The 13,944-nt window shown below is 36.1% G+C and overlaps 1 protein-coding gene across 1 annotated transcript; it reads right to left on the bottom strand.

Moving 5' to 3' along the window:
* Window positions 1–358: 358 nt before the first annotated feature.
* Window positions 359–13,438, bottom strand: GLYATL3 (glycine-N-acyltransferase like 3). The gene is made up of 5 exons (XM_079149072.1): window positions 11,434–13,438; window positions 7,770–7,877; window positions 6,427–6,553; window positions 5,046–5,172; window positions 359–1,981 (listed from the first exon to the last, which is right to left on the bottom strand). The coding sequence occupies exons 1-5, from the start codon at window positions 11,509–11,511 to the stop codon at window positions 1,555–1,557; spliced, it is 867 nt and encodes a 288-aa protein (XP_079005198.1). The 5' UTR covers window positions 11,512–13,438; the 3' UTR covers window positions 359–1,554.
* Between the last annotated feature and the right edge of the window lie 506 nt (window positions 13,439–13,944).

The following is a 13,944-nucleotide window of genomic DNA, read 5'->3' on the forward strand; positions in this document are numbered from 1 at the left end:
CAAAAATTAAACCATGTTCTCCCAAGAGGTTTATGAACTCCTGTTACTTTGTACTCCTCCCTCTGGCACCAAGGATCAGTTTCCAGGTAACCACTGACTCAGGATGACCTAAACATGTTTGCACTCTCAAGAAGTCTTATTTTTTTTATTAAAATGCACTCTGTGTAAATCAGTTTATTTTCCTTTCTCAGAATAACAGCCAAAATTTGGATTTACCCTTACCTTTGTGGCCAGGATTTTGTGAATCCTGTGAGAATAAGAGAGCAAGGTTATCTATATGGCTAAGTCAACTTCAGCCAGTCTAGACAAATCCAACTGTTGTGTTACACTTGTTTTTATTGTAAATGCAGGACACAGCTTGTGAGGCTTATCTCTTCCTTTACTATCCTTAAAAAATACACATATATGAGCAATTGAAACCCAAATAAAAATAAACCATGACAGGCATAGGAGAATAAATTATTAATTTATTATTTAAGCATTTATATTTCCTTTAAGAAAAGGATATGCAATTTAATGAAACAAATGATTTGAAATCAAAATTACAGAGTTTTGGCTTTGCCTTCAGCACTGATTGTATAGTGTATAATCTTGACAAAGTCATTTATTTTCCCTGGACTTCAAATTCTTCTTATGTAATAAGAGGGTTAAATTGTATTATCAAAATTCCAGTGTGTGTATATGTGTGTGTATCTATCTAGCTACCTAACTATATTTATATGGTATTTGTACACACCCATATGTACCTATAAAGTTCTTTTTATTTAATGAAAAAGTATATTATAAGTAAGGGAGCTGGATAGAGGATGGGTAAGTTCTAGTCCTACATTGCCATCTGTTTATAGCATTAAAATCCCTATATTTTCATCCATCCAAGGCAACTGAGAAGTGGGAAGCTATTGGAAATGCAAATTCTCAGGCCTGACCCTATACTTACTGAATCAGGAACTGTGGAGGAGGGACCAGCCATCTGTGTTGCAACTTGCCCTCCAGGTGATTTTGATAAACAGTAAAATGTGAGAACTACTGCATTTGAACATTCCCAGAGGAGAACTATTCACTAGTGTCATAGGCATAAGCAGAGAGCCAACTATTAAAGAGGAAAATGCAGGACACTCAAGAGAACTTGGAGCAGAGGTGGTGGAACAGAGGTTGGTGAGACATAGCAGTGAGGGAGAGTTTATGAGAATAGGGAACTGGTGTGGTTGTGAAATACAGAGCAGAGGCCCAAACAATACTACAGTACTAGCCACATGCTTCTGTGTTAAATCATTTTTTCTCATGCAACCATTTCTGCCTCTATGCTAAGAATTGCTGGCTTTAGAAATTTCTTCCCTATAGTGAATCCTAAAGGAGAAAGAAAACTCTTTTAGTCACAGCAATACCCCTGATTGCTACAGTTGTATACAGTAGAAACCTGGGGCAAGAACAGCCAAGGCTTCTCAGATGGTCCTATATATCTTCTCCAGCCTCTTGACACCAGGTTTAGTTCTCCTCTGTTGGCAGTTTAGAGTGTGTTTGGGAAAGCAAGAGAATCCCTGGAGTATCCCTGGGCTAAAGATGAACTTGGCCAGAGAAAGGTGTGGGGGTGAGAATAAGCCTATGAAAACGACAAGGCAAGAACTCAGCATGGACACTCTTGAGGAGATTTATAGAGGCCATGTTGTCATCCAGAACATTCCCCTGAGAGGGGAATCCCCGACTTTGCAACTTCCTGGCCAGTGTGATGGCCACCAGCCGGCTATAACCTTTCCTGCGATGATCGGGCAGGGTGTAGCCATGGCACATGGTGGCAAACTGGTCTGTGATAGACCAGGATACTGGGTTTCCCTTGTCATCACGGACACACACACTGGGGAAGCAGGAGATGAGCTTGGTAATGTACCGGAGACACTGCTCATTGCCGCCCCTTGACCAAGTGCGGTTGAGGAGATCAGCATCAGCAACACTCAGGTAGGTGAGTCTTGGGGAAGACCCCGTTCTAAAAGAAATCAAGATGAAAAAACATATGAGCTCAGAATCATGTGACTATACATAACTAATCTTTCCATACCGACTCAATTGAATTGGCCAGAAAATAAAAACAATTTGCTTAATATGCCAGGCATATGTATGTACTCCAGAAATGTTAGCTCTTCTAGGCGTCTTCTTAGGCTGCTCTTCTCCAGCTTAAATATTCTCAATTTTTCCACTGCTTCTCTTTTTTTATGGGCTGCTCCTCTGTACCACACTAATTCCAGTGTTACATGTTTCTAGGCATCTACTAGAATACTACATAAAACCTTTGCCAATAAGATAAAGTGACTGGTAAGAATTTTAAGAACTGAGACAAATTATATAATAGCAAGTCTATGAAGGCTGATTGTCTTGGAATTTGATTTCATTCTTGAATTTATCAACATTGTCAAGATCATACCCAGTGAATATTGAGACTAATAATATAGTTCTCACTATGATTTTTAAATTTTTTTTTGTAGTTGTGTATGGACAGAATGCCTTTATTTTATTTGTATATTTCTATGAGTTGCTAAGAATTGAACCCAGTGCCTCACCCATGCCAGTGAGCTACAATTCCAGCCCTTGCTATGATCTTTATAAAGTACAATTTCATGGTATCTTTTTCTTAGTGGCTGTACAGTGCTAGTTCACATTTGAGGCATGCCATCAGCTCTGGCACTAGGTTAATCATCTATTCATTAAGTGGGGGGAAACCCAATTTATGGGATTTTTGAAATCAGTTTTAAAAATGAACTCAAAGCAAGAACAAATAATTTTTCAGATGGAAATTCTGTTGTACACATTGCCAAGGTGCCTGGCAAGGAATAGTTATATTAGAGATTCTGACCTGGAGAATCTGACCTGGTGTCTAAAGGGCAGGGCATTCAAAATAGAGTCCACAAGTTTAGGTAACCGCTTAAATGTTAAAAACAAAAAGTTACACACAGGGGATAGGCTCATGATTGTTGAATGGGTGAGAAGTTTTTGGATAAGACCTCAAAAGCCCAGGAAAGAAACAAATACGTAAATGGGATTATACCAAAATTAAAAGCTTCTGCACAGCAAGGGAATACATTAAAATAATAAAGAGACAATCTTCAGAATGGGTGAAAATATTTATAAATTATACATCTGATAAGGGGTTTATATCTAGAATATAAGTCAAAAAACTCAAGAGCAAAATACCCAAATAACACAATTTAAACATAGACAATAAATTTAAATAGATATTTCTCAAAATAATATATACAAATGGCAAACAGGTATGTGAAAAAAGGCTCACCACTATGAAAAAGTCAAAAGATAACAAGTGCTAGTAAGCAGGTAGAAAAGGCAACCCTCGGTGGGAATGTAAATGTCAGTTATTATGGAAAACAGCCTGGAGGTTCCTCAAAAAAGAAAAATAGAACTACCATCTGATCCAGTAATCCCACTCCTGGGTATATACCCAAAGGATATAAAATAAGTATGTCAAAGAGAAATCTCCACTTCCATGTTCATTCACAATAGCCAAGAAATGGAACCAACCTAAGTGTCCTGATAAATGGATAAAGAAAATGTGGCAGCTCTACACAACAAAATACTACTCAGTCATAAAAATGGATTAAGTTGTGTCATTTGCAACAACATGGATGGAATTTCGAGACACAATATAAGTAAAATATGCCAGATCAGAAAGACAAATACTGCATGATTTCACTTACCTACAGAATCTAAAGAAATTGATCTCAAAGAAGAGAGAACAACTGTGGCTACCAGAAATAAGGGAATGCAGGAGAGAGTACCAGTTTTTTTAAAGACTTCTTATTTATATATACATATTAAACTATTTAAGGATATAAAGATAATATTTATTTTATTCCCTTCAAAATAATCCAGGTGGTATAAAGATATGTAGGGATATGTATTAAACAAGATTTTCCATGTATTAGTGGGAGGTTCTTTACAATTCTCTCAACCTTTGTTGTATATTTGAAATTTTCATAGTTTAAAAAACAGTAAAAAGAAAGTCTATTTGCTTTCTGTGACTTAAGGTGTCCATTCTTTAGATTTAGTCTTGTCATACTCAGTAATTCCTTCAGTGTTTACCATAGAAGAGAAGGAAACTAACAATCACTAAGATGGGTACTTTCTCAAGCACCTTGTTTCATTCTTTTACAAAAAAATATGAGAAGATGATATTATGTCCTAATTCTTGAGGAAAAGAAATTAAGGCTCAGGAAAGCATTTAGTAAATGACAGAGCAAGAACCCCAAAGTAAGAGAAAAGAACGAACAGATACAAACTACAAATGGGTTCAAATACTGCTTTCTTGGAGCTGGACTTCTTGGGATCATTTCCTGGTTCTAAAATTTACTCCTGTGTATTACTTTAAATCTATTAAAAATGTAATACTACAACTACTTTATAGGCCTGTGGAAAGGATTAAGGAGAAATATATTTTAAAACTTTAATGCTTTGCACTCAAAATCTCGACAAAGGACAATTATATACTCCTATTCCTAAACAACAAAAACAATCACAGTCATTTTGGACTCAGACAATAGATTATTTACAATTATGTTGGGGAAGAGGATACCAAGGATCAATTTGTCTATGTGCCCTGTGAAAATGCAGGTAATCTACTGGAGTAGTGGTGCACGACTATAATCTCGGTGGCTGGGAAGCTGAGGCAGGAGGATTCAAAGCCAGTCTTGCAACTTAGTTAGGCCCTAAGCAATTTAGTGAGACTCTGTCTAAATAAAATATGAAAAAGGGCTGAGGATATAGCTTAGTGGTAAAGCACCCCTGGGTTCAATCCCTGGTACCAAAAAACAGGACAAGTATTCTGAGTTCATTTATAAGTATGGATAGAGACATTGATTTATTTTCAAGAAAGTTATGAGCAGTGAAGCATGAAGGAGAGGGAAAGAGTAAACACACACACACTTTTAGCACAAATCCAAAATGCTTAAATATTCCAAAATGATGCCAAGAACTCCAATTATTGCTATCTGGTTTTTCACAGCAGTAAGTCCTATCCTAAATGCAGAACTTGGTTTACATACAGGAAACTGGTGTCTGGCAGAGATGAAACAGGAGAAAAATGAACAGCCTTGAAGGAAGTCAGCTTTATATCCAATTGCTTCGAATTGGCAACAACTTTGGAAGTATCATATAACTCACTCTGTAGACCTGTGTAAAGACAGACAAAAAAAGGTGGGCATTTATTTAAAAAAGCAAATTGCTCCAGTATTTGCATACTGAACATCATCAGTACCACCAGGTTGCTGCCTTGTATTATCCTAAGCGTACTACACACACACACACACACACACACACACACACACACACACATACACACAGACACACACACTATAGCTATTCTCTACCTCATTTTCAATTTTCTTTTTGTGGAATTTTTGAATTCTCATCAAGTTGCCACCCACCATGACCTTTCATGGAAATTTATGTTGGAAATATTCCATCAGAATTTGGAATTTTGTTGTACAAACTTTCATTTGTTTTTGATTTGTTGGACAGATCTTAAACTCCTGCAGTAAGGGACAATGTCTTATAACTCTAAAAGTCTATTATTGACCATTAAACTAGAATCGTAAGAGTTTAGATTTGTTTGGTAAGTCAACTATAAAGTTTCTCTTCCAGCCTGTTGCCATATTCCCCATTATGATATTTAAGGTATAAACTCAGTGTTGGTGAGATTTATCCTGAACTTTCTCAGATTCCACTTATTTATCATAGCTATACTGTAGTATTTATAAACCTTTATTCTGTGCTTATTACATATAAAGCACCATGCTCAGGCACTGCTTCACTGGTACAGAAAATTATATGGTCCTTGTTCTTACTTAGCTTATAGTACGAGTCCTCGCTCCACCTCTCCAAATCCCCACTACTCCATCCTTTTCACTGAGTCCTGATTGATTATATCCTCTGGAAATTGACTTTCCTTCTTCCTTCATTTCCTAATGACTTGTTCCCTCCCCTCTTGTGAGCCACTTCTCAGTGTAGCCTTGAAACTTCTTGAAAAATACATGAGTGAGCAGGCATATTGACACAGTGTGGTATCTGAGCCTCGGCTCCATACTCGGGGACTTCAGCTTTAGAAAAGAAGTCTTCAAATTGATGCTAATGGCTAGAATCCTGTACTTTAAAATTCAGTTACAGCTAAGTAATTTGAAGGATTTTCTATGAGAAAAAAATAGGCATAACCAATCAATGGTGTACTCACAACACTCTAATACAGCAAAGACAGAAAGTGTATGGATATAGGTTTGTTCTTATTTGTGTATATCTGCATATATATATGAAATACCTATCTATATATCTAATATATATGTGTGTGTATATATATATATATGTATATATATAGATATAGTAAAAAGGGGGGAAATGACTGCTTAACATATGTCTTGCACTTGATCTCACCTTGTATTTGAAAAACTTGGTCCCAGTTAATAACATCATGTTCTTCCAATAACTGTTGGTAAGCCCTGACATCTTTGTAGAACACAGCATAGGCATTAGTGTAATGGTCAAAGTTATCTGTCTCAGCCTAGGATAAAAGACATAATCATACAAACATGAATGTATCCTCTGGATAACCTGAATCCTAGATAGCTTTGGTATCATTAGCTGGGTTGTGTCTAGCTAATTTTCTATTACAAAAATTAATTACCTAAAAACAATCAAGTGAGAATGAGGTTAATAGGCTGCTGTGAGAAATCTTTTTACTTTTCTTGGGTTTTTTTGGGGGGGATTAGAAAGATTCCAAGACATTTACTTTACATTTTCTCAGATTCTATTTATTTATAAAAGTAAAAATGGGCCAAGTATAGTTGCATACAGCTATAATACCAGCAGATGGAAGCTGCAGAAAGGCTGAGGGAGGAGGATTACCCAGGTCTTGAGTTTGAGTCTAGGCTGCACGACACAGCAACACTATCTCAAAAACAAAAGTGGGTGTATGGCTCTGTGGTGGTGCATTTGCATAGCATAGGCAAGGTCCCCTAGCACTATACACACAGTTGTGTATGTGTGGTATCTGAGTCTTGACCTCTTGCTTAGGGAGCTCAGCCTTAGAAAAAGTCTTCAAATTGATGCTATTAAAGTTATAGATTCTATGGCTGGCATCCCAAATTATAAAACTGAATTACATCTAAGTAATTCAAAGGATTTTCTGAGAAAAATTATATATTTTATACATAATATGTATATTTTATATATAAACACATATATTCTCAGGAAAGCCTTTGAGATTTATATATATGTATGCATATGTATATATATATATTCATACGTATATATATATATACACACACACACACACACAAAGGGCAAAATTCAGTGAATACATCTCTAAGAATCAAAGCTTCATGAATCTTCCTAATTTGGAGGACAGCATGCCTTCAATCACTTTAGCTTCACTTGGATCTCAGAGGAGGAATGGGACAAGTCTTCCATATTTATCTTCATGACCAATGTTATTATTGGTCCTAAGGAATCATCCACATAGTGGAAGCTAGTATGTATATGGTCACATGTGCTTCATGCTTCTAGAGATGATGAAGCACTAAGGAAACACTTTTGGACTAGAGGTCTTCCATAGGTCTGACATTCAGAAACCAGTCACATTAAAAAGTAATGGTGAACTATGTAGTATATCAAGATAATATACAAGACTATATGGTCATACTATTCCCTTTACCAAATCTATTTTTTCCAATTGATGCCAAGTCTTATTTTTATTTACTTGCCTTTCAAAACTTTACCTCTCTCTGTCTTCTGGTGATAACAGCTTTGAAGTCTGGCCATGAATCCAGTACCACTTCCTTTTGAAAGGGATTCCCACGATTTATATTCATCACTGCTCCATAAACCTGAGCCAGAAAACCAAGAAAAACAAACCAATCATAATACCATCTGTTTTAATTGCATATTACACTCTTTTTGTTCCAATATATAACCATGGCCATGAGATGGGAAATAAAAATATATTTACATACATATACAATATGCACACATACAAACTTCTTACAGTTATCAGGGCACATGGAAACTGGTAAAGTCTACTAAAGCCTAAGAAAACTCTCCTTAAACCTACTTTTTATAGCACAACAGTGAAAGACACTAAATTGATGGACTTACTAGGTGAGAGCTTGACACAGACTGCTGAATGAACCAGACTGTGATGTATGAATTAGGGCCTGTACATATTAGCTGATTTTGAACCCACTATTCTATCCAAAAATAACTTGTAAAATGCAACTACTCATTTAACCCCAAATAACAAACATTGGAGGGCAAAACAAATCCAAATTAAAAATAAAACTTGCATTTATTTCAGATTTGATGGAACAAGACTTCGTAAGCATTTCCTGAGGGTTGTATCTGGGTCTCATTCAGTATTATATCTACAGAACCTGAAGTAGCTGATGGAATGTTTGGTGACTGAACGATATTGGAGCACTATTAAAATGTGCCTTTCACATCTTCTTTACCACTAAGAAAAATTCTGTCCTAAGAAATATGTGTGCCCAGAGGTGGGAAAAAGATGCGGTGTTAACAAGGACTGCAGAGTTATAGGATGAGGTTCACAGCACTTTTATAAAGAATAAAAACAGAAATGAACTAATATCCATCAATGATGGAATGAAAAAATAAATTTTGTCATATTTATACTATAGATTACAAAACAGTTATGAAAATGAATCGACCACAGCTACATGGAATCACTATGAATCTCACACAAAAAAAGTTGTGCAAAAGAAGCTGAATATTAAAAAAGAAATCACTTTTTGTGTGATTTAATTTATTTATATTAAAAAACAGTCAAAACTAAATCATGGGTTTGGAAGTAAAGGATGGTGTTCAATTTTAAGGAGTAGGGAGAGGTAGTGGTCAGAAAGGAGCAGTGGGGGTTGAGAGAAGCAGCCTCTGAAGGAAATGTTCTTTCTCTATCAGAGTGGATGATACACAGGTATTTCCTTCACGAAAATTCACTGAGCTGCATAATTAGATTGTGTGCACTTTGTAGAATGTATTAGACTTTAATGAAAAATACTTAAATTATAAGGGGTTTGGAACCTACATTTTACTTCCATTATCGCGACCTTAACCCAAACTACACACCTAATTCAATCACCTTTTCTCAGTCTAGAACATAAAACTTGCTTCTGTTTTACCTAATCTGGAATCTCCCTGAAATATTCTCAAAGAATGTGCCTTTCCATATGAAGTATGGCTTATATGAATGTGTAACCTGGACTACCAAGAGTGCAAATCAAAGAACCAAAGTAACCTGAAGGGCCATTCTTGTTCTGTTAATCATTAAATTCTGCAAATACCTGTCTTACATATACACAATGATGTTTATTAAAATTGTATCATGAGGAGACTGTGCATCCTTAATGAAGAATGTAACCTAACTATGATTGGAATGTTCAGAAAGTTTAAAAGGGAGAATCGTTTAGTATTCAGATTCTGAAAGAAAAAAAAAAAAACTTGTTTATATAAGATTTGGAACCAACTGAAAGATTTGGCTTTGGTTAAAAACAAACAAACTCTTCTAATAACTGGTAATTCAAAGGTTGAGTGTTTAGTGTGGGGATTGTCTAGGAGGAAGTAAAGTTGTTGGACGAATCAGCAGTTAGAGCTTGAGAAGGAAATTTAATCCAATACTAAGCCGAGGTCATAAAATACAAACAGAAACTAAAGAATGGAGGAAGGGTGAGCAAACAAAACCATATTTTCTTTAATTTTTTAATTTTCTAACATCTTTTATGACCTTGTGAAGGTCAGTGAAGCCTTTTTAGTTATTTCTGGCAGAAAAGCTCACCAGATATATTATTAGAGCAAAGAGCTTATCAGTTTATTATACCAATTAACATCAGTGTCAGCTTTTAAAAAGGGGAAAATTTGGGCTGGGCAAGGTGGCACATGCCTGTAATCCCAGCTGCTTGGGAGATTGAGGCAGGAAGATCACAAGTTCAAAGCTAGCCTCAGCAAAAAGCGAGGTGCTAAGCAACTTGGTGAGACTGTGTCTCTTAATAAAATACAAAATTAGGGCTGGGGATGTGGATCAGTGGTTGAATGCCCCTGGGTTCAATCCCTGGTACCACACCCTCACCCATGGGAAAATTTGGACCTGATTGAAAGGGAAAAAATCTTTCAATATTCAGATTCTAAAAGGAAAATTTTAAAAACAAAACTTCTTTGTATAAGATTTTGAACCAATTAAAAGATTAGGCACTGGTAAAAACAAACTCTTCTGGTAGCTGCATATTCAACAGGTGAGTGGTGCTGAATACTTTTCACAGTACTTTTTCTACTTTTACAGCCATGTAATCTCAAATTATTATTGGATAATACAGTTTAAGCACAATCAATACATCAAGATGACCAGATTTTTTAAACACAGTACCATGCTCTTGGGAACTCCAGTTAGATCCCTTTGTTTTGGATTTTAATGAACTTAAGAATTATCTAGGGGCTAGGGATATAGCTCAGTTGGTAGAGTACTTGCTCACATGCACAAGGCCCTGGGTTCTAAACCCCAGCACCAAAAAAAAAAAAAAAAAAAAAAAAAAAGGAATTATCCAGGGTGTTAAAAATTCAGGACTCTATCTTCAAAAATATTCAGATTCACTATTTCTCTCCAGAGTGGTTTTCATTTCATTCCCAATTTGAAAGCCTGTTGGAGGGCTGTCTTTTTGCTCCATCAATGGCAATTTCATTGCAAATGCTTGTAGCAGTTCTAGTCTTACAATTACTGCAATATTTTTTTTTTCAGTACTGGGGATTGGACCCAGGGATGCTTTACCACTGAGTGACATCCCCAGTTCTTATTTATTTATTTATTTATTTTTGAGACAGTTTAAGATGCAGTGTGGCCACAAACTTACAATCCTCCTGCCTCACCCTCTCAAGTTGCTGGGGTTACAGGTGTGTGCCACTGTGCCCAGTCACTAATCATAACTTTTGATTAATGATCTTCCAGAGGGGCACTGAGTTATCTATAGGCCCTCCTAGATTTTAGACCAGAGCTTTGATGACCAACAGAGTTGCTGAAAAATTAACAAAGCCTAAACTTCAGTTCTATTGTTTACTAGGTTATGTTCTTATCTTCAATGCCACCCAAGCTACACCCTTTTGCCATTTAGAACATTTTAAAACTCAAATTTACATTAGAAATAATGTATCCCAGTATTACCTAAATATCATTACAAGTCCTCTAGAGTGATTGTCAAAAATAATCCTCTGGTCCTTATCCACAATCTATTGAATCAGTCTCTGGCAGGAGACAGCTGGGAAACTATGTTTATATGTTCCCCGAGATCTTAACATCAGGGAAAAAAAAAAAGTGGGGGCAAGAAGAGCCATGAGACTTACATTATTTTACAGATTAATACAATAAAGAAACTCGCTTTACAATACCTTGAGTGATTCAGGAAAGTAATTCTTCAATATTTTCTCCAGCATCAGTAATTTGGTAGAACAGTTTAGCACCAACATCTTCTCCAGAGCTATGTGATTCCACACCTAACTTGAAACTTGAAGTTACACATTTAATTTTTGCCTGTTAACATTCGAACCTACTTAGGAAAATGCATGTAGCCCTGTTTTCCATGGGTGTGATTCTGATTCTGAAGAGGAAAGAAGGAAGAAGGTGGGCAGGCACTGGGATGGGTAAACTAGAGAACACATGGAAATGGAGATTGCTACCGACCTAATCCTAGACAGATGAGGCTAACTATATTGGGCTAAATCTCTCTATTATACACATCTGATGTACTCTGAACTCTTCCTTCAGGGCACGGAATCACAGTTATAATTGTATGCTTATGTTTTCTTCGACATGGGTCTGTCTAAAGTAGCCTGTCAGCTTCATGAAGACAGGGTCTCAGTCTGTTTGTGTTCCCCTGTGTCTAAGCACCTGCCACAGGGTCTTGCAGAGTAGGGACCTTCTAAAAATAGTTACAGAGTGGATAACATAAAGCTCAGGGTAAGACTCCTGCTTAAGTAGAGAAACTTCTTTTTAACAGTGTGGGCAAAGAGTAGAGAAAGAATTGAGTGGTTTTAAGGAACAACCTGGAGAGAATCAGATGTGGGCAGAGGCTGTGGCTCATTTAATCAGATAAAATTCTAGAAAGAAAAGGACCTAAATGTAATGCATAATATTCCATCTTTTGTAATTCAATTACATTTTCCAGACTTGTGAGCTCTACCTCCCGATTTATTCCTAAGAAAACTAGCCCCTGCAATATTTCAATGGCTTGACTTAAAAAAAAAAAAAACAAAAACCCATTTTTCTCCCTACAGTCAATGTAATAGAGCTTATCCACTTACACTCTTGGCAGTCAGGTACTAGGATGGCAAAGATAATTCACATAGATACAACCCAATGCTTCTGGGATTTGGGAGAGAGCTAGCATTTTTCCTTCATGACACTTTTGCTAGATAAATTGACTTGATTTCCTTATGTGGCATGCCTCTGCAACTATAGGATATCTAGAGTGTTTGGCTATGGGCTACCTAAAATCCTCTGTAAAACTCTTCCAAGAGGTTTATGTTGAGCATGAACTTCTAGGCAGCATTCAAATAGCCCTCTTGCTCTAGTTCACTGAATGGTGCACTTGAGGTATCTGATCTCCACAGGAATCAAAAGATACATCAAGGGCCAGGGCAGCACCAGAAAATCAGGAGGCTTTTGGACCCATGTATTCATATTCTGGGCCAATATTAGAGACTTTGAAAAGATCAAGTTTCTAGATTTTTTTTAAGATGAGCAAAGAAAAGGAGAAATGTACCCTTCATCTCTTTGTGCTGGCATCTGCTTTCTACTCACTTGTGTCATCTCTAAATAAACCTTTTTTTGTTTGATACTTGCATTACACACATTTATTCTAATTCAGTATCTTTTGGTAGAAAATGAAATTATTTCAAAGGTCAGTTGCTCATAAGTTTCTTAATTAACTTTGATGCCTGGAGATCATTTTATGCCCTAATACTTAGCAAAGTAGTTAATGCAAGGAATAGGAATAACAAGTATATGTTGATGATTTGCTGACTTGTTTGCCTGGCTTGTTTCCCAAAGAATTTAAGACCATTTTTGGAATAGGTAAAATATATGAAGAAAAATTCAGTTGAAAGCTCAAAGGGAAAATATAGTTACAAAAAGAATATAGATTCAAGAATAAGGTTAGTGCACAAAACATGGAATACAGTCCTACATATACAATTGATCTTCCTTATTCGTAGATTATATTATTTGAGAATGCTCCTACTCACTAAAATTTATTTCTAACCCACAAATTAATACTTGCAGTGCTTGCAGTAATTTGAAGATATGCATAGAGCAGTAAAAATATTTTCTTCCAACACACTTCCAGCTAAGGTAGTTCAGGGCACACTCTGCTTTCTTGTTTCTGCTTTCGATTACTGTAAAACAAGTGTTCTTTTCATGGTTCCACTAGTACCATTAAACCTTTTTTTAAAATGCTTTCTGTAGATTTTGCTCTTTAAGATAGCGTGTAGTGCTAATTTGATATTTCTAAGTACAAAAAAGGCTATAATGGGTCTTAAAGACAAAATAGATTATAATAGATAAGTTTCACTGAAGCATCGATTACAATGTTCTCTATCTACCATGAGTTCAATTACAATGAATCAATAATAACAAATCGACATAAATATGAAATGATGTATCTTTGAACAAAAGCACATAAAACTAGGTTTTGTATTATCTGCTAATGAAATCAGAGGCTTAAAGGAATGTAACTTATTATTAGGTTGTTGTTTGACTATTAGCTAGGTCTGTGTTCGACATGACTATCATTGAACAAAAGGACCATATGATTGTATAATCATACTGTACTTGCAGGAAGGGAGAGCCCACATTTGACTCTGAGCTTTCTTATTATCTAACACAAAGAAATGAACATGGTC

Source organism: Sciurus vulgaris (assembly GCF_902686455.1).
Source record: "Sciurus vulgaris genome assembly, chromosome: 7".
NCBI lineage: Eukaryota > Metazoa > Chordata > Mammalia > Rodentia > Sciuridae > Sciurus > Sciurus vulgaris.